The 26,271-nt window shown below is 42.4% G+C and overlaps 1 protein-coding gene across 1 annotated transcript in view; it reads right to left on the reverse strand.

The window, feature by feature from the left end:
• Positions 1 to 383: 383 nt before the first annotated feature.
• Positions 384 to 26,271, reverse strand: part of Klf7 (KLF transcription factor 7) — an 85,526-nt gene continuing 59,638 nt past the window's right edge. Inside the window, 2 exon segments of the mRNA XM_047547341.1 lie at positions 384 to 2,517; positions 9,218 to 9,341. Coding sequence (XP_047403297.1) covers positions 2,466 to 2,517; positions 9,218 to 9,341 — 176 coding nt within the window. The 3' untranslated portion in view covers positions 384 to 2,465.

Below are 26,271 nucleotides of genomic sequence, written 5' to 3' on the forward strand. Positions count from 1 at the left end.
CACATCCCTTCATCCAGAAAGGATGCACCACACATTCAAATACAATCCCATGGGATGCCCTGATGGACTGGCCACAAATACACTCAAAACGCAGTAGAGGACTACGAGATTGTCAGCAAACAGTGCTCCAGAAATTGTTTCTAAGTCATATCTAGTTTTAAATCTTTGGAATAAAACTGATTTTTTAAATACCCTCCAACTAACATATATATAATTGCCTCCGGCAAATGGACAGAATCTGTATGCGTGTGTGTCTGTGTGTCTGTGTGTTTAGGGTGGTTTTTTTCTTTTTCTTTTTTTTATTTTCTTTTTTCTTTTTTTTGTTTTTGTTTTTCTTTTTGGTCTAAATTGAAAAAAAAAAAAAAAAAAAAAAAAAAGGAAAAAGAGAAAGAAAATTCTAAGGGCCAGAACTCGAAACGCCCCAAGTGTCCAAATGGCAGCTACAGCATTTGTGATAAGGAGGTTCCTTGACCCTCAGACGAGTAGCTTCAACATTGCAGTGAAAGCAAAGGTTGCAGAAAGCTGAAAACCCAAAAGCCAAGGATCTTGAAGGTTGCTGTCATATATGTGTTTGTGTTCCTTAGATTATGATTTCCTTTGAAAGACTTCAGTTTTGCATCCCAAATAGGTATGGGGTGGCATTTTAACAGTCAATGAGTCAAAGAGTCAAAGGAGGGCAGGAGGGGAGCCAGCTGGTATGAGGAGCAGCAACCATGTGTGGACCAAATGCCATGTTTGTTTGTTAGACGTGTCTTGAAGGGATGGTCCCAGAATATACAAAATATACAATCTGTCCTAATAACCACCCCGCTTGCTTGCATAGGCCATTTAATGGTCCTAAAGGCAGTCTTTGGAGTTGAGGCCAGTGCCAGCTAGCTAAGAACGCGGGTAGATAGAGACCAATATTGGATGTGTGTGTGGGATGACAGGTGAGGAATGTGAACCCCCTCGGAGTCAGCTTGCAGAGTAGTGTGAGGCCTCTGTTGATCCTGGGTGCTCTAGGTCACAAGGCATGGTGGGTCTAGCCAAAACCCCGAGAAACATCACAAGAGAGACACCGCCACCCTCCCCTTAAAGTCAACCCTCATTCCCACAATGGCATTCTGAGTGGTGGATTTTAACAAGTGGGTAATATGAGCTCAGTAGGTATGAGAGAGGAAGATAGGATGATGTTTTGTGAAGCCACTAGACTTGGGAGGCATCCTCAGTTTTCCCCACTCCTGGAAAGAGTGGTATTTTTGGCTTTTTGTCAGGTCATAACCCAGAGTTAGATTAAATATGCAGCTGCCCTTTGAGACTAGTGACATCTATGCTGTGAGTGGTTATAGGGTAGCAATGACACACAGCACAGTGGTTGATCACTACCAGCTGAGGTCATCGGGCCTCAAGGAGGATGAGGGAACTGTGATGTCCCGTCTGATTGGCTGCTTCGAGAGCTGGACATCCAGGTGCTGAGAGAGAGAGAGAGAGTCCTGGAGAGGCTTAGTCCATGGAGAAAAGATAAAACATTTAAGCTTCCAAATAAGCTTTTCAAGTTTTCGTTAGCAAAAACAGAGATTAAAAAGAAAAAATCTAGCACTGGCAAAAAGGTGAGGCTCAAGGGATATACTGTGATTTATCATCAAGGACTTTATTCTCTTGGCCACTTTGCAGTCATGCTAGAAGTTTCCAGAATCCCTAGTGCATATGGTGTGCAAGAGTCAAAAAGTAAGAAAAGAAAACTCCTCCCTTGAGAGTGAAGTCTAGAGAAATTCAGGCCAGAAAGGTGTAAGGTGTTACTCCAGAGTCTGCCGCCGCTAAGGCCGTTGGTACCGACTGCAAAGATCTCAATGGTACTAAGAAGAACCGAAATCAATCAACAGTTCTGTGAGGAAGTCTGACGCACGGAATAGTAGGACTTTTCACACACAAAGGACAAATAAACCAAGAGTTAATTTTGGCTACCAAACTGCAATTTGGTTTTCTAGGTCATTTTCCCCCAACTATGTAAAAAGAAACATTAGTGCTACACATTTGCAACTTTAAGCCGTTGTATTCTCCTATCAAGTTGCACCGAGAAGCAAGTTAAGTGAGCCCCTCGTACTGCCGTCCACCCGCAGAGACGTCACATCCATTTGCTTTGCTTTCCATTGGCAACAGCGGGAAGAATTCCAATAGCGCTGAAGTAAGCGGCCAGTCTGTCTTGCTGAGTTCACCTGGTTTCCTTCGTCTTCGCCTTCTACCATCTGGCTAGGGCAAGGCATAAGGAATAGACGTATATATTTTAAATATAGTTGAGTGCATGACAGCGTGGACGTGTGTGGGTCTGTGTATGAGAGGGTGTGTGTGTGTGTGTACACAGAGGTTTACAAGTGAGAACTTTCTTCTGCGAGGCAGTGGGTCCCCGCCTGAAGTCCAGCCCCCTGCCTCACGGCATTTCCTTCCAACATTGGCCGACGCCATGGCAACTCTGGCCTTTAGGATTTTTAGATATGTCTCTTCATATGGAGGGCAAGATGGTCAGACCTGGAAAAACACCTAGAACATATAAATAACAACGAGGGTATTAGACAGGTTCAGGGTATGAGACCTCCATCATTCCATTAGGAAATGATCAACCTTACTTTCCAGAAAAATGGCACACATGAAGTGTGTGTTGGGAGGTCAACTCAGGTTTCAGGTGGCTTTCAATCCCAGCCCTTCCCACAGCTGTGTGACTCTGAGCTCATGCCTTAATTTCTACCAATGGCTGGGGATAACCCCATCGCTATGCTCATAGGCTGGTTGGTAGGGTTAAACAAAATGATCTATGCAAAGTACTTTCACTATTACCTGACACCTAGTTAAGATCTCAATGCACATTAACTATCATGATCATAATTATAATTATTAAATAAGAAACGAATGTGAAAGTACTTTGAAAACGTGTCATGATCAAATACTATAAATACAGTAAAGAAGAATTAGACTGTGTCATTGAAGAGTGGAACTCTGGCGTTTTAACCCTTCTGAGTTCTTGGAGGTATGGGGCTGTCATTCCTTCTGAGGCTGAAGTTATGGTGATAGTGATCTGCTAAGTGACAGTCATGTGACCCATGGAGCCCTGTGAGAGGCAGCTCAGACGGCTGCTGAAATTATTGGAAAAGGGCAGCTCTCTTTCCACTTGGATTGCTAAGTTGCTAAGATATAAGCCTGGAGCTGCTGGCGTCCATACTGCCATTGTGGGAAAAAGCCTGCTTGAGAAACAAGTGAACAGAAAGCAAGGGGTTGCAGGGGATAGGAAGATCAAGAAAAGACCCCATGACAATGTCTGAGAACCTGGATCCAGCCAAGCCTAAAGATAACTCTAATTCTGTTCTCGTCAGTTATCTCAGCTAATCCATCCCCCATGTGTGAGCTAACACCAGTCCAAGTCAGGTTCTCTGTCTTATAACTAATGGGGTGGGCATTTCTATATCCCAACAGGCTGCGATCTAAGGTTTTGGCTGGAATCCCAGTTAAGTGAGCATGTAAGAGAACCATCATGCCTGGCCCTGGCTCTGTGCACTCACTCTGGATTCCCTCTGGAAACTGGTTACTTCCTTACCTATGAGAATGTCCCCAGGCTCCCCACCACTCAAAACTCTTGTTAGGATGTTAGCAAGCTGCCCTGCTCAGGTTAGCAGGGTTTCCTGTCCAGAGCAGGATTTCCCTGTGTTTGTTCATTCTTAAAACAAACAAACCAAAAAATCCACCCTGTCCCCTGACCCCAACATTCTCTCCACACCCTCTGTTTATGTCCAGTCCTTAAATAGGTTCACATGCAGGATAGAACCCCAAGGAAATGAAGCAAAACAGGACAAAGGTACAATGAAAAACACAGAAGAATGGGAAAACTTCAGCAGAACATAACCTAAACCAATAACATACTGAATAATAACAATGTTGACTGCACCCACCAATTTCAGGCCCTGATTTAGTATGAGCAAGCTATTTGGATAATCCCTTAGAGATAGCACTGAAGGAGATCTGATCTGCTGTAAAACAGTGATAAGTATCTTTGGTACACAGGAAAAGCTACACAGCCTGCTGGGGTTGACCTTCGAAGATACATGACTCTGTCCTGCCCTGGCACAGCTCAGAAATGCCCACTGCCTGTTCTCTTTCAAGTTCTCCTCCTTTCTTTCCTCCTTCCTTCCCTACTTCCCACCTCCCATTATCCCAAGAACCTAAAGGAAAAAAAACCCAAGTTGGGAATTTCTCTGTTTAGGTATTTCTTTTTAAAGTTAACATCCTTACTAAGAAACTATGAAAAAAAAGATGCCATTCTTATCCCAAGTACTAGATGAGCTATTCATCAGAAAGTGGCCAAGCCAGGATTTGAACCCTGGCAGTCTCAACTCTAGAGTTCATGAGCTTAGCCACATCTGCTTTTTTAGGCTGAGACAAAGATTGCTGAGCCATCAATTTAAGGAGCTTGTGGTAGGCAAACATCTATGCTGAGTGCCCCATACCTGTGGTTATGTGTAGTTACATGGCAAAAGAGAATTGAGGTTGTAGATGAAATGAATTTACTAATTAACTGGCATTAAAGTAGGGAGAGGTAATCCTGGGTTCCCTAGTTGGGCCAAAGTCACCAGAAGGGTTCTTTTTTTTGGGGGAAGGGGTGGTACTGGGATACAATTCAAGGGCACTTGATCACTGAACCGCATCCCCAACCCTATTTTTTGTATTTTATTTAGAGACAGGGTCTCACTGAGTTGCTTAAGCACCTCGCTTTTTGCTGAGGCTGGCTTTGAACTCTCAAGCCTCCTGCCTCAGCCTCCGGAGCTGCTGGGTTTACAGGCGTGCACCACCACACCTGGCCAGAGGGTCCTTAAAAATGAAAGAGGGGATTGAAGGAGAGGATCAAAGGGACAGCAGCATGAGAAGGACTGAGCAGCTTTGACCAGCGGGGAGTGGGGTCATGAGCCAATGAAGATGGGCAGCTTCCAGGAGCTGGAAAAGCAGAGAAACAGACTCTTCCTTAGAGGCTCCAGAAAAGAATGCAGTCCCACCAAAGCCCGGATTTCAGCCCAGAGAGACTCATGTTGGACTTCTAACTCACAGAAGGGTAAGCGAGTCCATTTGCAAAGTAAATAAACATGACATTAAATGTGTGGACATTGGTTACAGCAGCAATTAGAACATAATCCAGAGGTTAAGTGGTCGGGCTGGAGCAGTTAGGGCCAGAGAGACAGCAACAAAGAAGGACCAGGAATGTTGCCCTTCTAAAAGAGAGCATGGGGATTTGAGAGGGTGAGAAGTGAAGAGGTCCTGGCAGGGGATAAAACTCCTTTGCTTTCTTTCCTATGCCCTGGAAACCTTCAGAAAAATAGCATTCTTGATATGGAACTTTACTTGAAAGCATAGTCTGGTCACGTGTGTTCACTTTTAGTCTGCATTTACCAATAGCTGGCTAGCTAACAATACACGTGCACGCATCTGAATTTATCCTTCCATTTTTTTCAGAAAAATGAAATAGAAAAAAAAAATCAAACCAAATCTTTAACATGGTATGAACTATAACTGAATCAAATGAGCATCATCCATATTTGTTCAAATGCTAGAAAATACATGATGCTTAGAATTAGACAAGGTTCCTTATCATTAAGACAAGGTTCCCAATACATCAGCAAGATACTTAGTCATGATTAATTTGTATTTATTAATTTATACTTACTGAATTCCATGTAGGAATAGTAAAAGGTAATAGATTAAACTCACCACCTAGGAACACAGAATCAAATAATTTTAAGGGAAACAGACTCCCAGAGGGTATTTATAACTGATCAGCAGCCAGATGACCTTAAATAAGAAGGTCCTTAGAGACTGAAATTTGTACATTACAGAGAACTGCTCAAAACCCCCAACCACTTCTCTTGCTTATGAAAAAGGCACACTGAAGTCACGTGGGTATTGACAGATATCCACCAGGGGACGAATGGGCTGAGATACTGGCTGGCATTTTTTACCGCCTATCAGTGAGCTGACATAAAGAGCAAAATGCCCCTCCACACTGCCCAAGATCTCAGGTCTAGCACCCTGGCAGCAGTGCCCCTGGATTAGACCTGCTCAGCTGGCCGAATGGTGTTCTGCATTACTTCCTCTAATGGAAGCAGAGCCCTATTTACCACCATTAGCAGGTCGTGCTCTATGGGCCGAAACTGGTCACTGTGTGATCTGCGTGGTTCAGTCTCATGGTGAGGAAATGGCACAGCCACCTTACTGTTTTTTTTCCCCAACTCAAACCTGAAGTCAGAGGTCACGAAAATGTGTCTACAGGGCCAAGGAGATAAAGCATGTAGTGCAGGGAACCACCTGTGGAAACCCGCAGCACTCTTGGGCCCTTCCCACTTTTGATTAAGCATGGATGCAAAGAAATATTGCTCTTCTGGTAAAAGGAAGCAACAGAGCAAGTAGGATAATACTTGACAATAAATGCTTTGCTTTCTTGTGGGGGATACAGTAGGTGAGGACAGTGGAAAAATGTCATAATGTGGTCATCAGAAATAGAGAGTGATGGCTAGTCAATTCTAGCCAATGAGCCATGTGGGAATGTGAGCCCACTCTGGCCAGATCTGATTTTTCCAGACAAAATCAGAAAAATAGGCTTTTCCATATGAAATTTAACAATCTAAAATACCGGCTAGATAAATAAATAAATAAAAATGCCTCATGTATTTTTTTAAACTACTCTGCACCAAACAGAAGCATAAGTGAGACTTGGTGCTAAAAAAGAAAGTTCAAACCTTGTTCAGCTTTTCAATAGGGTAGTCTGATTGCTCACATTTTAGTTTTTTTTTTTTTTTTTTTCTTGCAGTGCTGGGGAACCCAGGACCTTGTGTTTACGAGATAAGCACGCTACCAACTGAGCTATATCCCCAGCCCTGATTGCTCACATTTTAGAGGGCATGAAGTAGTGTCCTCACAGACCCTGTGGTACCAATCTGCAGTCCTGGTGAGGGCTGCAGATGTTCTGTGTCTGAAGATAAAAGTCTCCTGTGGAATGCCAACTCCTTGGTCACTCCAGGCCTTCCTTTCATCTGCTTGGGGCCACTCCAACTCCCCAAGCCACCTCCCAGACCTGGCTATTCTTAGCACACTGGCTGCAATTGAAAGGCAAGGTGCTGCCTGTCATGAGACACTGATGAGAGTCTGACCCTTCATTTTCAACAGTTGCAAATGCACTGCTGGCCTGTACCACAGGACTCTAGTGTGCTCATGGTCTCCCCCAAAATACTGCATTGTCAGAATTTGTACCAACTGTCCAGCAAAATTCTATCTCCAGAAACCATAGTGTATTTTGATGGAAAATAAATAAATAAATAAAGCAAAGGACTAACCGAAGAGTCAATCACTGAAAACTCCTTCACTGAAATATTCAGTACACGTGGAATATTTCTCCACATAAATCACACACATGGCCAGATGGAAGGCTAATACATTGATTGCTTGGGAGTTATAAATTCCTCAATAAGTGAGTTGATTTGAAGAGAGGGATAGCAACCCTGTCAATGTCCCCTGAGAACTCTCTGTCCAGTTCCAAGGACTATGGCGACCCATCATGCCCAAGGAACAACTCAACACCTTTCTGAGACAAATGACTTGTGTGTGTACCTGCTACCCACACACTGTCACAGCTCACAAAGAATCCACCTTCAATCTGGCTGATGTCACAGAATGCCCTCCCTCAAAGGACCTTGAGCAACAGCCACCAGGTACACGGCTTCTTTATTAGCGAGGGCTAGAGAGGAGTGAACCAGGGACATTGGGAGTTGAAGGGCGCCACACAGGAGACACTTTCTTAGGACATACTCTGCAGAAGGACAACTGCTGACTCATGACACTCAGGAGGACTTCTAGGGAGTGGGATGGAAATCAAACAATTCTTCCTGGGAGGCAGAACAGAGGGAGTGAGAGACGAGGGCAGGTGCACTTCCTCAGCCCTGGGCGGAAGGCTATCTCTGGGCTCCAGGAGGCACAGGGTCCTTATTTAGTTCTAAGAAAATGAAGATAAGAGGAAAATAGCCTCCTCGGGGGGAAAAGGGGGGGGGGAGGAGGAGAAAAGCACAATTACTCCTTTCGAGGCATCTTAAAGAAGCACCCAGCCAACTTGGCCAACCATGCGACTTGGACAACCCTGCCTACTCCTCAGACAAACAAACACCACTGAGGAAGGCCTGGCCAGTGGGAGATGCAGGACAGGGACGGGGGAGGCAGGATGCAAAGGCGATCGCATTTCCTCCCAAAGAGAGCCAGGCCACTGCTGACATCCTGCCCACCCCCTCCTGCCATCCTGAGAGCTGCTGCCCAAGCCGGGGAACCCTGAGGCTTTCAGGGGCTTTTATCGTATTAGAAGCATTTTTCTCATCATAACTGAGACCTTTAGTATTGCATTAAAAAATGGTTAATTTTCTTAAGCTTCCTTTTAAACACAGAAATAGGATTAGAAGGATAACACGCTCAGATGCAAGCCCATTATTTGATTATGTCTAAACCTAATCCTGCCTTCACCTTGGCCTGCAGAGTCTCCATTTTGGGGTTTATTGGTTGATAATGCCAGGGCTGTCAGATACTATTACTTGGGTAGTATCTGTTGCTACGTGATCCTTCTTCCACTAGCAAATGCTGAAGGTTTGAAATTGAATTACGGGGGGAGTTCTCAAAGCGTTGCCATCTTTCGGACCTTTGTGCTCTTTCCTCCAAGGGGGAAAGAATGGTCCAGACCTCCAAAGCATGGAGGCTTTCTCCTGTAAATTCATTTCCAATAATGTTTCAGAAAAAAAAAATAATAAAAGCCTTATAAACTAACCTACCTTCTGTTAAGCAAGCTATTTTTTCATATTATGAAGGATGAGGGAAAATGGTATTGATGTTAATAAAAAGATCAGAAGCAGCAGCTGCAGGTGACCATTCTCTACCCTATTACTTTTCTTATTATACTAAAATTATTTGTCACATTATGTCCCTGAGGGTAGGAACAATGTCTTGTTGATATCCAGTGACAAACACGGCCCTGGCCCAAAGCTAGGGTTCAATAAATGCTTGCATAACTGAACCAAGAATTCATACCACCTCTTGATGGCATGCAAGCAAGAAGTAAAAGGCATTCCGAGGCCCCCCCACCCATTTGTGAGACAGGCTTGTGGCAAATTTAAGCACACCCTCAACCCCCCTCACATCCCTCCCCAGCCCAGCAGCTTCTAAGCCTCTTTACCTGTCGCAGTGGTTGCATTTAAAGGGTTTTGCACCTGTGTGTTTCCTGTAGTGCCTTGTGAGCTCATCGCTCCGTGCAAAACGCCACTCACATCCTTCCCATGAGCACTTGTAAGGCTTCTCACCTGCAGAGGAGATGGAAAGACCAGGGTCAGCAACAGAACCTCCTACAGCTGATCCAGATGTGCTGCCTGGTGGTCAGACTCAGAAAAAGCCTCTATAAATCATTCTTAAAAGGCTAGATTTCCTAACAGGGCACGCCCACTTTTTTTTTTAAGTCTCTTGGTATTTTTTTTTTTTTTTTTTAACCTTCAAACGTGGTTTCACGAGCTCCTCAAATCTGGAGTCCTCAGTCAGAGCATTTCCTTCGACTTGTGAGGGATCCATTTTTATTTATTTTCTATTCCCTAGAGCACTTTGACCCCCCGCTGTCCAAGCAGAAAGGAAATGTGCTATTTTCACCTGAACCACAAATGCTTCTAATTCTATTTTTCTCTGGAACCTACAGTAATTTACCATTTCGGGTTTTTCAGTCTCCTCTGTCCCCTCCCTTTCTACCACAAACCATAGCCAGGTAGCTGACTGACAAGACCAACAGCCCCGTCTCCCAGAACCTTGTGCCTTCCAGTAAGTGTGAGCGGAGGGACAGGCAAGAGGGGTATGGTTTGAGAGCAAAACAAAAATGACTTGATGAGTCCTGGCATTTTTGGAAAATACTGTCACCAAAGTCCTGGTTAGAAAACCCATAACTCTAGAGCATTCCTATTATTACACAATATTTTAGAAGTCAATTTGTAAAGCAAGGTTTCAGCCACAGGGAAGCTGCTTAGAAGCATGAAATTTGAGTATGTGTGCTCAAGTGACCTTTCACAGAGTAAATACAAATGAAGAGTATGAAAAGAAAGACATGACTTTGCCTTAGACCTTTTTTTTTTTTAAATTCCTTTTAACACATCACATCTGTCACCAAACATGACAAATATTTACCCTTCCAACTGTGTCATGGGCTGGTTCTAATTAAGAAGAAAAATAATGTTAAAAAACCCCATGAAATCATGAAGCCGAGGCCCTGTCACCCAAAAGCGGGTAAGCCCAGTGGTTAAGGTCTCCCAAGCCAACTTTCCAAGGCTCCGCTTGCCCTGTAGGGGCAGGTAACTTTGGGCAAGGCTGAGTAAGCCTGGGTAACTGTCTAACCTCAGGCAAGTTAAAACCTCTCTGTGCCTCTGTTTTCTTAGGGAGAACAAAAGTATGTACCTCAACATGTTTGGAAAAGATAGATCAATATACATACAAATTATATATTAATTAGAACAGTGGCTGGCACATATGAAATTCAAATAGCTGGTATATTATACACAGCATAACTCAGAGTTTCAGGATACAGAGTTGTCAAAGTACGATGGACGTGACATTATTTCTCCATTTTTAATAGCTAAATCTTCACTCGGCAGCCCTTAAGAAGACATTACCAGTTACTATACTTGACCTACTTTCTTCTTTCCACCCTTCCCTTCCCTTTAAACTTGACTACAAAGCATTCACAGCCTCTACTGGTATCACCTAGAATCAAACTAAACATGCTCGAAAATTTTATTTCATTAAATCGGTGCCCTAGTGAGCCACTGCTCTGTGAGACCCAGAGAGAAGAGGAATGAGACATACATGCATTTCTTTTAAAGGGAACCAAGAGGATGGGAAGGAGGGTTGGAAGCCCAGGAGGAAACCCATTCATTTTTGGAAACCTGGGGGGAAAAAATGAATCACTGAGCAGTGTTAAAAGGTCACCTTCTGGCTCCTTATAGCCAACATTTTAGAAGAGATTGCACCTGCTGAAGAGAAGGTAGCTGAGTGGAGGTGTCCCATCAGTTCTGGAGTTAGCCTACTTGGGACCTCAGTCTTTATCTGCTAATGGGGGTGGGTCTCTTCATAAACCGGTATTTATTATGAGGTCTAAGTCAGTCATCATGCACAAGATATGTTTCTTGACCCTGGCACCCAGTAGGTATTCAATTAATCTCAATTCCCTTTCCTCCCCCTGTTTTTGCAGGGGCTGTTAGGGAGAAAGGTCTAACCAGCTGTCACTAAAAACTTTAAGAGCTCGTGGGTTCCAGACAGCCAAGTCTGGAGTCACTCTGGGCGGCCTAAATATTGGAAAAAAGGAAGTCCTTTTAAGTTTTAAATATTTTCTTAGTATATTGATGAAGAATGGATCTGAAAAACTGAGTGTTCTTTAGGTCTATTCTGAATATGGGGGCAACTGAAGGGGAATTAACAGACCCCAGTCCCTTCTCTGAGAGATATGTTGGCATCATTTACTTAATGCCACTGATCACCCACAAGGTTCTGTTACTTTGAGTGAAGATCTGGCACAAAAATAAATAAATAATAAGGAGAACGAGGCACCTAAGACTTTAGACATTTAAAAATGCTGTCCACGCGTTCAAATGTAAATAAGACTATGGTTTCCTGGCACCTTGGGAACCAAATCCCCCCCACCCCCCAGTGCAACAAGGCTCCCAGGAAATCCCGTGAAACTCAACAGCAACAAGCAGAGACATCCAGTCCCCAAAATCAATCCCACAATCGAACTGACCCATCCATCACAGGAAACCACATTCTGAAGGGCACAGGAAGGACAGAGAAATGAAAGGAGACTGAAGTGGATGTCTTTGAGTATTTCTTTCATTTCAAAACTATTTGCTTTTCCTTTTGCCAAATTCTTTTAACCAGTTTTGTTTTGCTTTATTTTGATAAATAACATCAAGGTTTTCGTCATTTCCCAGAAAATGCTGCAGATGCTTAGTTAATTCCCAGCACACATTGACTGTCCTGTCCAGGAGCTATGTCAGTGTCCTTCCAGTGGCTGTTTCCCTTTGGCCACCGTGTAGGGAGAAACTACAGACAGCTACCGTGGCTCACGGTCTTTATCACCTTACACTGTTTTCTGTTTGTGACCATGTGCTACACAGAATAATAGAGGACAGGTCCCTTTGTGCCCTGATATTTTGGTCAAGTTATATTAAAGTGATCTATCAAGCTATTTTTTAAAAATATTTTTTTAGTTGTCAGTGAACATTTATTTATTTATATGTGGTGATGAGCATCGAACCCAGGGCCTCACACATGCTAGGCAAACACCCCACCACTGGGCCACAACCCAGCCCTCAAGCTATTCTTTAACTTTACCTTTAAATTGCCATTTCTGCAAATACTCACTAATAAGAAAGTCAAAATAATAAGAAATAACTAGATGAATGAAGGAATGGTACCTGAAACAGGCAGAGTTCAGAGATCAGAGGAGCAGAAAAATATGTGGAATGGGAATACGACTTCCTATTTAGGGCACAGCGGTAGTGGGCTTGGGTTGGCCTTGCTTCCAGGTTCTGTACACAGTCCCATAAACCAATTTCTCTTGGTGAGGCAGGGGGGTGAAATTCTTCTTCACAGTATTTTCAGCATGGCCAAAATGGCATGTCCCTGTGACTTGATCTGAGGGTGGACCCACCTTGAGCCACAAGGCATTGGTTTTCATCTTAATAGCCCACCCGAAGATTTCTGCTCATTCTGCATGTGGCTTGGGCTTCTTTCTTTATAAAAGAATTCCTTTATGAAAGAAAAGAAGAAATGTGTCCTATCTTTATGAGAGAGAGAGAGGGTGTGGGGTGAGGTGTGGGGTTGGGTGGCAGGTCCTTTGTAATTGGAGCTGCTTTCCAGCAAAATCAGTCCTTCCTCCTCCCTCTACCTTGCCCTCCCTCCTCCCTTCTCCTCCACTCCAGAAACTCCTCCTGGGTATAAAATGGAATATGCACAACACCTGTAATGACTCACATTCAGTCCGCTGCACCTCGAGAATGAACACACGTGTTCCAGAGTGGTCTATGTGAGACAGGCAGAGAAGAGAGATGAAAAACACTAGGAGTTCGGTCCTGAAGCAACGCGTGAAGTGAAAGGAGGTGATCACTTCACCAAGAGGGTGGATGAGGCAGCACAGTCTTGGGCCCAGCTCACCATGCTAGAGGCGGAAACTCTCCAGAAACTCCTGTATTTTAGGGAGGATATCCAGAACCACTTTTCCTGCCTGGCAATCACCTTGGGAAACGTGTTTCCCTGGGGGAGTACGTGCCACCTCAGAAGTGACAGTAGGTCTAATCAGGTGTAAATAGATTTACAGCCAGATGAGGGCTCTTGAGGAGAGGCAAGGGTGCTTGAGAAACATGACTGACATTTAGCGAGGCTGAATCATAGCAAGAATTCACACTCTCCCACAAAATGGATCTGAAATGGAGTGTGGTCTAAAGCACTGTGGCATTTTTTGAGTTTCTGACGGGGTCATCCGCCCTAAATCGTGATCATCAGATTTGATTGATCAAACAACACTGTCATAAATATTTTCTGAGCATGCACCTCCAATGTATGTAGATTTATTCATGAATTATATAAATGTGCTAATGCCCCGGTATATTCAAATATTATAAAATGTACATTCAGTGGAGCAATTAAAAAGAATGAGGGCGAATTAAAATAGAAGTCATACATTTTTCTTCTAACACTCAGAAAGGTTATAAATTAAACATAAATAGAAGTTATATATTTTTTCCTTTTGCACTCAGAAAGACTGTGTTGCACAAGCCGCTGCTGAGGCCAGTGCCCCGTGGGATAAACGGAAACGGCTTTGCTGCCAGTTCATCTCCTGGTCTCCATGCTTCCATCCTTGACCCCCACCGTCTATTCTCCCTATAGCAGTCAGAGAATCCTATGAAAATGTAAATCACAGCATGTGTGTCCCTTTTAGGGACCTTAATATATTACATATCCATATAATTGGTTTCTTTGACATTCCCTGGATTTTGTTTGATGCATTTAAAAACATTATTCTGCCAAAGGTACCGGAAGGCTTCACCAGACTGTGAAGAACACTCACAACCCTGAAAAAGGTTAAGATGAAATAAAAGTGTAAGTGCTTCCAGTGGTTCCCTGTTCTTCTCAGAATAAAAGTCAAAAAGCCAGGCTGGGGATATAGCTTAGTTGGTAGAGTGCTTGCCTTGCAAGCACAGGGCCCTGGGTTCAATCCCCTACACCGCAAAAAAAAAAAAAAAAAAAAGTCGAAAAGCCTATAAGGCCCCACAAGATGGAGTCTGCATGATCCAGTGCCTGGTCACCTTTCTGATCCCTTCCATTACCCTGTCCTTCCCAGAGTCACCACACACTGCTACCCTACTTTACAGGCTCTACCTCAGGGCCTTGGCACTTACTACTCCCTCCACCTGGAACACTCCACTCCCTCATTGCCTTCTTGATCTGGGTCTCCACCTAAATGTCTCCTCCTCAGAGAGACCTGCACTCACTCTCCTCCATGAAAAATAGAATTCAGTCACTTTATCTGCAACAGTTAATCATTCTGAAATTAGACTGTATATTGTGTGTGTGTTATTGCCAGCTTCCCCACTAGACCATTATGTAGGTGTCCATTTTGCTTACTGTGAGACCCACAGCACCAAAGCAGGGCCTGCAGGACCCTGCCGAATACACAGAATAAATTTTGAAAGCATTCTGATTTGTAACAAAGACCCAAGCAAGCACAGAGGGGCAGGACAGCCTACGCGATTTCCAACCCCTTGTGTCAATGTGTGGAGCTGGCTTAAGAGCTGAAATGTGTGCTTGGTTATTTAAGCCTGACAGTCCTCTTTGACAGGGATGAAAATGTGGTCCTCTATAATAAGTGAAGCATCCCTTCCCCAACAGAGATTACTTCCACTTCATCCCTGTCTCTCAGAGCCTAAAAGAGAAGAATCCTGAAAACCTTCCTATCGCCTTCATCTTACACCTAGGACCTCAGCCTCCAGAGCATCGTCCCCTCGGGGAGGCAAAGTGCGTCATTTTATGAAAGTCGTTTGTAAAGTGTCTCTCTGAAGCTGTATCTCGGAGAGCAAAAATGACATGGCAGATGTACTGGGTTAGAAATTTGCCTTTAAAGATATAGACTGTAGCATGAAATAAGAACCCGTGGCAGAATCTTGCGCTCAAGGTTTAAAAGTTCCTTGGAAATAAACATTGCTAATGCAAATTTTTCTCATCCATTTTCTGACCTGCAAAATTTCAAATTTCTAATCCAAGTCCTAAAAACACTAAGACTTTTTGACATGCCCAAAGTTCTCTTAAAACTAATTGTATCTCTCCTCCTCCTCCTCCTCCTCCTTCTTCTTCTTATTTTAAATGTGGTTACTAGACATCTGGGTATGTCAGTGGTTCTAGAATCTTTGGGATTTGGATAAAGAACTTGGAAACTGGGAGGTGGGGGGTGAGAGAGGAATGGAGGAACTTTAGATTACATAGAGGGAAATGGGGGGTATGAAAGACGGTGGACTAAGACAGACATCATTACCCTATGTACATGTATGACTACACAAATGGTGTGAATCTACATTGTGCATAACCATAAAACAAAAAGATGTACCCCATTTGTGTACAATGAATCAAAATGCAGTCTGTACAAATAAAAAATAATTTAAAAAATAAAATTAAAAAACGAACTTGGAAACTTCTCAGATCAGAAAATGGAAAAGCAAACTGGAAAGGAGGAAGAATATTTTGTAATGGGTTTGTATTAGCACAAGTACATCCAGAGGAAATCAGTAAAGACTCTGCAGTTGCTTCCCCAACACACTCAGAAGCACTAGAGAATTTAAGCCACCTGGGAAATAAGCCACTGTAGAGAGAAAATGTCACTAAGCTATCTTAACATTGGAAACATAGTAACGAGTAAACATCACTCCATAGCTTGGCCATGCCTGCTCAGAGTGTAGGTGCTACAACTAAAAAATACCAACTTATTGACTGACTCTGCTTTAGAAAATTGCCTGAGTTTCCTTACCATTCCACCTGAATCTTAAATATTTTCTTTTTTTCCAAGATTTTTCATTTTGCTGATTGATGGAAAACAAGACAAAGGCTTTTGCTTCCAGTCTTTCAAAAGCATTTCTAATAGATACTACATACAGTAAAATGTGTAGTCATTAACTTATGCTCCATTTTGATTTTTCCTTCATCCATCACTTGCTCACCCAAAGGTCAATTAGGAGCTGGGACTTAAGCTACTGCATTTGCACAAAGCACCAGTCACTTTATGAAGCAAATATTAACCCTATTTTTTAAATAAATTCTTAAAACAACTCTAAAATAGTGACTGGTCTCAGTTACCTCCTCATAGACTGGATCACCTCCTTAAAACGACTGTTCAAATTCTGTAGCCCAAAATTTAAACCATATCCTCAATGAGGTACGACCCCTGCAGAATATGGAGAGGGGTGAAAGAGAATTTGGACCTAATCCTAAAACTGTTGACAACTGTGCTCTCTAGTACAGTAGGTACAGCCCCATGTGACTAAGAGCATGACTTGTTGCTAAGGTAACTAAAGAAGTAAACTTTAAATTTAATTTTAATCAAAAGTTAAAAAATGGATACTGTATGAAAAATGACATGCTTAGGATTATATTGAACTTTCACCACTGAAAAAGTTAGCCTGTGGATTGAGATAGGCTGTTGAAGGTAAAATATGACTCATTAATAATTTCTCATATTTACTTAATGCTGAAATGATCCTATTTTTCATATGGTGATTTAGGGAAAATATATTATTAATTTTCATTGTACCTGTTTCTTTTCACTTGTGTTAAAAATGAAGTTTCGAGGAAACTTTACATTTCGTGCGTGCCTGCATACATTTGCATTTTGAACAGCACTAGCTGGAAAGACATTTTCTCCACAGACCCCCACCGTCAGCTCGAGCTCCAAAGCTCATCCTTCCTGTACCTTGGCCTGTGCCCAGCCCACGGGCCACCATGTTTCCAGTTATTTCCACATTCCTACAGATGCACTCTCCCACACGCAAAAGCCTGGAGGACTTCCTAGCTGTGAGAAGGCGAGGGGAGCAAAGACTGTGCCACCCAGCCGGCTACTCCACCTTGGCAGACTCTCTCATCTCCACCACTTTCTTTTTATTCTTGCCCTTGTTAACCTTACCGTCTAGAGGTTCCTGGCAATCTCACCAAATGCAACCGCAGCCCCTCGTTGTTGCGCCAGGGTCCCTTAAGACCCTTGCTAAAAATGCAGATTTCTGGTTCCCATCCCAGACCTTCCATCTGAATTCTTTTCTAGAACTCCTGTGTATGGGACCAGGCATCTGAGGAAGTGATGCTTATATCAAGATGTTAAGGAGAAAGTAGTAATTAAGTGCAGGGGGTTAAAGAACTTAGTAAAAAAATAGTACAGTAAGTACAAAGGCCCTGGGAGCAAAACTTGGAGCATTTAGGGAATGGTCATTAAACCAAGGGGCTCAAAGAAGCCTCTCTGGTCTCTACATCTCACCCCAAACTCAATGTGTGGTTGCATTTCTCTCCCTGGACAGAGTGTAAATTTCATGAGGGCAGGAGTGACATTTAACTTGTTCTCCCCTTTATCCACAGAGCATAGCATGAACTTTATACATAGTAGAAGCTTAGAGAACACTCTTATTTGTATGTTACCCATAAACATCCCATAAGAAACCCAGAGTAATTTAAACCTTTAAATAGTTTGTTTCCCTGTTAGCCCTCTCACCAGCAGCCCTCTGGTGAAGAGGTTCTCATACCCAGCTTGCATTAGAATCCCCTGAAGGGTTTATAAAACAGCAGGACCTCGCCCTGGGAGTGTCTGATTCAGTAAGCCTGATTCATTAGGGGAGGGCGCAAGAATCTGCGTTTCTAGCAAATTCCTAGACGATGCTGGTCCAGAGACCACACTTCAAGAAACATTGCTCTAGTAGGGGAAAAAAACAGACAACTCATCAAAACATCAATTATTCTAGTTCTGGCTTTGCCACAAATAACAATGTGGCCTTGTAGAGTCCGTTAACTTCTTCGAGACATGATTCTGAACTGTGTGGGGAAGGAATTAAAAAAAAAAAAAAAATGTCCTGCTTCCCTTGCCCTTATGAAGATTCAATGGAACCTAGTATGGAGTGGCTGGGAGATTCAAAGGCCCAAGTGAAGGAAAGGTCACAATGATGGTGGTGACATCAAAAGGGACTTTGCAAGCATGGAAGGGGCCAGGGAGGGTGGTGGGAGCAGAGCCTCTTGCTCAGGGCAAGGGACAGGGGTTTCGTCAGGAGACGGCAGCTGGAGCCAGGCGATGCCTGAGTCACTGCGCTGGCCGCCCTGCATGAGGAAGCTCGGCCAGGGGACGACACAGGATCAAAGGAACCCTCAGGGGCCCTGCTCCATTTTTAACAATTGCCAACTTTATGGAAATGTTTGTTTGGAAAATTGTGGTGAATTTGTTAGAAATGCTGAAGGCAGTTTTTACAACGTATGGTGACTCCAATATTTATGTTTTTAGATTCTGTACCATTTCCCTTAAGTCCCCCAAACAGAATTCTCAATCAAGTTCCTTTTGATTCAATTAAAAATGCGTGCAGTATTCTAATATTTTCCAGCAGGCTGAGCAAAGTATAACCAATTAACACTATTGTCCCAACAAAACAAAACAAAAAAACCCCACAACTCCGAAGATAGATATTGCTGTTATTCCCCAAAGACCACAGACTCGTTTAAGAATTTAGACTTCAACATACTCATTCCTGAAGTTATATGTTCTCAAGTTTTGAAACAGGTAAGTATGACCCACCATTTGAGAGAGTTACATTTTTTTTTGCACCAAATTTTAAAAATATTTTTATTGTTTTGTTTTTATTCTTTTTATTGCCATTGCTCAAATTTAATCTTAAAAATTATTTCTATCAGCTTTTTAAGAGAATAATCCAAAGAAAGTTTAATGTCTCTTGGAAATTTAAATTTACTTTGGTGATTATCAGTTACAATAAAGTTAAAAGTTAGCTACATATTAAGTTAGAAGAAAAAGGTTACTAAAATCTCCACCTTTTTTCTTTTCAAAATGACAACTTCATTGTGTGACTTTCACTGAAACTAATTTATAGGATGTTTCTTCCATTTAGTACTGAAAGTATTATTCTGTAAGCCAAGTTCCCATAATTAAATCAATATATTTAGGTAGGAATTCGATTATTATTATTTATTTGTTCTTTTTAATTATACATGACAGTAGAATCTATTTTGATATATTTCTACAAGCATGGAATATATCTTATTCTAATTAGGATCCCAGTCTTGTAGATGTATGCAATGGTGAGATTCACTGTGGTGTATTCATATGTGAACATAAGACAGTTATGTTCATTCCACTCTCTTTCCTGTTCCTATCTCCCACCCTTTCCTTCATTTCCCTTTGTCTAATCCACTAAACTTCAATGTCCCACCCCTTATTGGTTAGCTTCAACATATCAGAGAAAACATTCAACTTTTATATTTGGGGGATTGGCTTATTCACTTAGCATGATAGTCCCCAGATCCATCCACTTACCAGTGAATGTCATAAAGTCATTCTTCTTTATGACCGTGTAATATTCCATTGTGTATATATACCACAATTTCTTTATCCAATCATCTTTTTAAGCTCCCCTTGGTCAACTTCAGTTTTTGCTTTCAAATGTAAAGATTCATAATGCAAAGAAGACATGCAGAACAGATTTTTTACCATAATAATAACAAACTATTAGTTTTTGAATCACTTTTTAAACTTTTAAGAATGAAGAAAGCAAAAAAAAATTTTTTTACTTCAACTCCAAACAACGTGGTTAATATGAAGGGCATTGTCAAGCTGCACTGAAAGTGAGGATACTCCTAAAGCAGACAGACAACCTTCAGAAGTAAATCAGCTTAGAACAGAACCTTCCCCTAAAGAGCCAATCAATGTCAGAGGTTGGCAACTCACATACTCAACTCCAAATAAATATAGCAAGGCATTCATTATTTTTGCATGGAGATGGGTAGTAAGAAAAAGAATAGCTGTGGTACACACAGCTTTGAGGGAGGGGTGGCCTCTTGCAGAGGTCTCTGGGGAGCTGAGGGTAGTGCGAAAGGATCAGGGACCTGGGAATCATGGGAAATGGAGAGGCATAGAGGGCCAGTATAGTTGTGGGACGGGGAGACAAATACAAGTCTCACCAGATCAGTGACCCATGTGGTCATCAATTGGCACTTTAGTTGATGGTGTCTAATTTACTGTCCTGAATATGCTGAATATTTTCTTTTTTCCTAAAATTGAATAATAAAAACCTGACTCATTTACTATAGAATGAAAGTTAACTTTCTGCTACATATATGATATATATGAAAAGAGATGGACCAAGGGTATTTAAAAAAATCCCATAGGAGAAAATAATCCAAAAGTCACCTAAGATCTGCTTTTGGAAACCAGATGATTGGCTTCAGCATCCTGAATTTGTTTTGATAAAGCTCATGATAACACTGATTGCTCTTCCCTGATTAAAGGAATGCAGATGATAGAGAAGTAGCCTAAATATATCAATATTTCATAAGATAATTTGCAATAATAAAAAAAGGTAACTTTATCAATCTTTAAGGAACCCAAACTGGACCATTTACATACAGATAATGGAGCACAGGGCCCTCCCCTGGACTAGCTACCATTCGAGTTGAAGAGATACAGATCCAGTTCCCTAGAGATTTTTAAAAGCAAATATCAAATCAGTGAAGGCTTAAAACATCAATAATCCACATAATTCTCTTCCAAGATGATCAATTTTTTTTTCAGAAATTGAATTTTCCCATTGGCTAAAGCAACTCATATGATACCCAAGTATGAAGTTCAAAAAAAAAAAGAGTAACCCAAAAGAAAATTGTAGTTTCATATTGTGATGAATGATAAACGAAGAGAGATGCTCTTTACATACCACCATCCACGTACCGAGGAAAGATCATCATGAAACCAAGGCACCTATTTTTCTATGCTCCTCACCCATCGCACCTTACATAAGCCCTCTGCTCCTCCGCATCTCTAAACACCCCTCCCCCACCTTTCCCACTTGCTGGGGAGTCTTCTACTTTTGTGGTGTCAGCCTTCCACGTGTCACCCTCTCCCCAAGCATTTTAATTCTCAAAAACTATAGCCTTGCCTAAGCTTCCACTCAGGCCTCTTGTCTATTACTTCCTGTACATACTTATCTTTTTATGTCTTGATCTCATGCCCTGCTTTTCTCTGCCCACGTTAGCTGGAAAGTGCTTTTAAAACTGGGACATCTTATACCTGCAATTCAGTAAATCCTAAGTGTCTAATGTGTGCCCAGGCACTCGGTTAGATACTTCCTGTCTGCCTCTTTGCCTCCCAGTCCAGCACAGGTTCAGGCACAACGGATGCACTCAGTATGACATGTGCTAATTAATAGATCAATGATCGATCAAAATCCATCAGTACAGAAAGCTTTGTTTGCTTTGCTTTCCAGATTCAAAAATCCTACCATGCATCATCTCCAGATCACCTCATCTCTGTCCATGGTGAACAGCCCAAGTCAAATACTTAGATTTCTGGTCCAGTTCACTCACAGGGAAAATACAGTCTCTTCAGTGTGACACATGAGATTCTACCAGCATTAATTGGTTCTAATGTGAACCCACCAATGACACTGCTAGAGATTAAAGTGGAAAGGAGTCACTGCTTTAAAAATATTCCAGGTAGAAAAGCACCACACGTGCATACAAACAGCACAGGGCCCAGTGAGTGTGATAAATGTGGGTGTATGTGTATGCACATGGAAAAGAGACTCCCTACAGTTCCGTAGGACCAGTAAGGTAGGTGTCCCAGAGTAGAGCAGCCTCCAGGAAACTTGAAAGTTGCCAGGGATGATGGCCATGTACATCTCAGGGTGGAGGACTAGCATGTGCCAAGGCCCAGGGAGCAGTGATGGTGGTTTATCCCTATGTAGGTGAAGAACGAGTATATGAGGTACAAACTCAAGAATGGACAGAGAGGGGCTGGGGCTGTAGCTCAGTGGTAGAGTGCTTGCCTCACAAGTGTGAGGTACTGGGTTTGATCCTCAGCACCACATAAAAATAAATAAAGATACCATGTCCATCTACAAGTAAAAAAAAGAAATATTAAAAAAAAAGAAAAAGAATGGACAGAGAGGTGGTAACAATGAGATCCTGAGGGACCTTGATGACAACACTCTCCCCCTAAGAGACTGATTTCCTTGAGGCCAGAGTCCCCCCACCCCTCATCTTTGTACTCTGTGTGCTCAGAGCTGGCACAGTGCACGGTCTTAGTACTGTGCTCAGAGCTGGCACAGTGCACGGTCTTAGTACTGTGCTCAGAGCTGGCACAGTGCACGGTCTCTGGGAGTGACTCTGGCAGAGGTGGGTGCTCCTTCCCTCTGCTCATAACTTGATCTGGAGGAGACTAACAATACTGGGTAATTTGCTTATGTGCTCTGGCCCTACAAAACCAATGGTCCCTTCCAGGGCAAAAGCCAGGCCTTATCCCCGTCAGTGCTCCTCAGACTTAAAATGCTAAAGACCTGTCAAAGACCCTCCATTAACCCTGCTGAACAAGCACACGGACAGACTGCTCCTCCATCTTCCAGCTTTCCTTCCTGCACCGTCCCTACGAGATCTTCCTACATCCTGCGCCTGCTGCTCCCCAGTAGGAATCATTAGGAAGAACCCTTGATGACTGAAACCAGTGGCATCTACATTAACACGCACACACACAGCCTCCCCTTCCCCCCAAATCTGCAAACAATTCAGCACAAACATATTGACACCCACATATGTAGAAACACCCCCTCACAATCTGTCAGACTATATACCCCTAACCTCAAACAGCCTTCATTTTGTCTGTGCTAAACCCACAGCTACAAGATGCTTTCTCTTTATTCTTCTACTGAAGAGTGAAAGCATTGGGGAGGAAAATGTCGCTGCAATAGAACTTTACACTTTGGAGGTGCAAAAGATGCAAGGAATATGATGTGTGGTTCCTTTGATCCTATATGCTTGCTCTCAAGTCAATAATTTCTCAGTCACTTCATATTATTCCAATAATGCAATATTCTCATGAAATGCAAAATGTACCTGAAGTTTCCATTATGGACTTCTGCTATTTCCATGGAACCTAGTTTTCATGCAATAACTTTAATTTTGCAATGTGCCATAAACTAATGTACTAGGATTTTCACCAGGTCACACATTTAGAATTTCAGAACTCAAGCATTTTATGTTAAGATGTCTGCATTACAAGCTAAAAAGAAATTATTCTTAAGGCCAGAAGCGTAGCAGCAACTGCCATTGTTACCTACATTTATGAGTCTTTTTTCAGCAGTAAAAGTACCCCTACCTTTTAGTTGAGCTCATGCACACCTAGAATAAAGATTTTCTCAGTTCTTTGCAGTTGCTTATTGATATATGACGAAGCTCCGGATGATGAGATGTGAGTGCAAGTGTCAAATGCAATTCAAACTACTTTTAAAGGTTGGGGCATCCCTGCCCCTTCCCACCTTCCAAATAACTATGAGAAGCAAGTCCCTAGAAAGCAAGCCTGATGGTCACCATCTCCAACCCTGCTAACATGATCATTCCTTAGAAATGGAGATCCTAGGGATGGGGAACACCGTGTAAAGAGTGTGTCTGAGTTTCCAAAAATCTTGCAGAGCAGAGCTATCTAAGAGCCTGGACTTCACATGCATGAGAAAATTTCAAGCTTCTGTTAGCTTAGGTCTCTGACAAAAAAGCTTCATTTGTGATCTAACTCATCCAAAGGGTAACAGAGACAAATGAAAAAGATACACGTCCCAATGACTAATATCTATGGCATAAAAATTATTTCACATCTCAATCTCACTTCTTTTCTCCAGAAAGGTTGCCAGAGCTTCTAGAAATGGTATCTTGTATGCAAGTAAAGTTTAGTGGAAACACACACACACAAACACACACACACACACACACACACACACACACACTTCTCAACCGGGAGGCCTGAGTTCTAGCTCCAGCTCTTAAAATCACTCTATGTCCTTAGGAGAGTTACACCCTCTGAATCTCACCTTCATCCTTTATAAAATGGAGCTAATCCCATCTTTTGCACCGGCCTCACAGGGCTATTGTGAAGTATGAGGAGAGGATTTCTGTACAAGCACCTTATGTATTGGAAGGCACTTGATCAGTAGGATAATTATTAAACTATTCCACACAAAAATCCTTCTTCATGCAACACAACTCAGCACTCAGGACTCAGGTACACAGGTGCCTGTAGTCACCTGATTTTAGTAAAGATGGCTAGAGACCAGTGTGAAGGTGTAAGGAGCTGACCACCTCCTGAGACTGATCAGAAATAAGACCCCACACCCGGCTCCACAAGGGGTAATGTATTGCTGATCAGAAAGTCAATGAGTTTGGACCAAGCAGCACAAACTCATCAGTGTATAGAGAAAAACAGCCCGAAGTCCCAGCACAATTAAAATATGGGGCATATCACACCACAGCACATATCTCATCCACTCAAATATGTTTGGTTTCTTCTATTGAATGTATTGATGGCAGAATCAAACCCTGATGGACGATGATATTTTTCCTCCTCACGTAGACATACGAATAGTAGAAAACTAGGAGTGGGAGAAAATACCCTGAATGATCATCCTGAACCAAGAATTGTGGCCCCATTCTACCCCTTTTCAATGGATGACAGTATTTTACATATCCCCGGGAAAAGAACTGTAGGCTAATGTTTATTGAGCAAATACTATATGCTAGACCCTACAGATAAGGGCTTTTTATGTATTTTGTCTTTTAATCCTGTCAATAGCCCCAGGACACACATGCTATTATCCTCCTCTGTTTCCTAGATGAGGAAAATGAGGGTCGGAGAATATTAAGCCAATCACCAAGCTCATAAGGGCACAGTCAAGACTTAAACCCAGACAGTTTCACCTTCAGAGTCCACGTGCTTAACCACTACCTCACTGCCTCTTATTCAAATGCCAACAATTAAAATAGAATAAATGTTTACATTCCCTTTGGAAATATGTTCTGGTAAAACAAATGTTTCAATGGGAAAGAATTTCAGAACTATTTAGATGCACCCATATAATAGCTGTTTTAACTTTTTAAAAAAATGAACGAGCAAAGGAATGTAACCTCCTGAGACTAGCAGCCCTCGCCAGGGCCTGGTTTACTTGCCCCAGAACCTTAGTGTGGGGAGGGAGTCAATTTTTCTCAGAGAAGAAGACTGAACTTCACCTACACTTCTACTTCAATCCCTTCACCTTCTCAAAAACCATCTGTGTGACTTGACCCAGTTCAAGGTAAACCAAAAAATGGAGACCTCAAGACTGAGAGCAAAGCCAGGGCTTCTTTTTTCACCCATGCCTGGTGAGTAGGGCGTGATGCTGGTGAGCCCAGCAGAAGGCAGAAGGAAGATGGCGCCACGTTGGGCTACTTCCTCCAACTCCTTAGCAAGGATGAGGTTCTCTCCTTCCTCTGCAGCATCTTTTCCTACATCTGGGCAGAGAGGAGGATCACAGTGCGTTCCCCACAGGAAGTAAGAGACAACATGTGGCAGGAGGAGAGGCAGACTTGTACAACGCAGTCTGTTAGCCAGGTGGCTCCTGAGCGCTTGAAATGTGGGCACTCTGAACTGAGACGTGCAGGAAGTGTGAAATATACACAGGATTTCAAAGTCTGCAAAATGGGAAAGGAAGGAATGTAAAATAGCTCATTAATAATTGTTTATGTTGATTACATGTCAAAAGGCTAATATTTGGATATATTGAATTAAATGAAATATAGTATAATTAATTAATTCACACAATTAATTGCTTTTTAATTGTGGCTTCTAGAAAATTCAAAGTTATGTATGTGGTTCACATTATCTTTCTTTTGAAGAGTACCCTTACAGACCACACTTAAGAATTTGGACTTCACCCTATGAACAACAGCAGTCACTGGGAGATTCTAAGTCAAGGCATAATATGATCAGAATAGAAAACATCACTCTGGCTATAACATGGAGGATAGGCAAGACAGGATAAGGGTATGGGGTTGGGGCTTCCTAGGAGGTTCTACCACCATCCAAGAGAGAAGACAGGGGCTGGAACATGGATTTTATCACAGCAGTAGACATGGAGGAAAGTGGATAAATACAAAACAGTCAGA

Source organism: Sciurus carolinensis, chromosome 3 (genome assembly GCF_902686445.1).
Source record: "Sciurus carolinensis chromosome 3, mSciCar1.2, whole genome shotgun sequence".
Classification (NCBI taxonomy): Eukaryota; Metazoa; Chordata; class Mammalia; order Rodentia; family Sciuridae; genus Sciurus; species Sciurus carolinensis.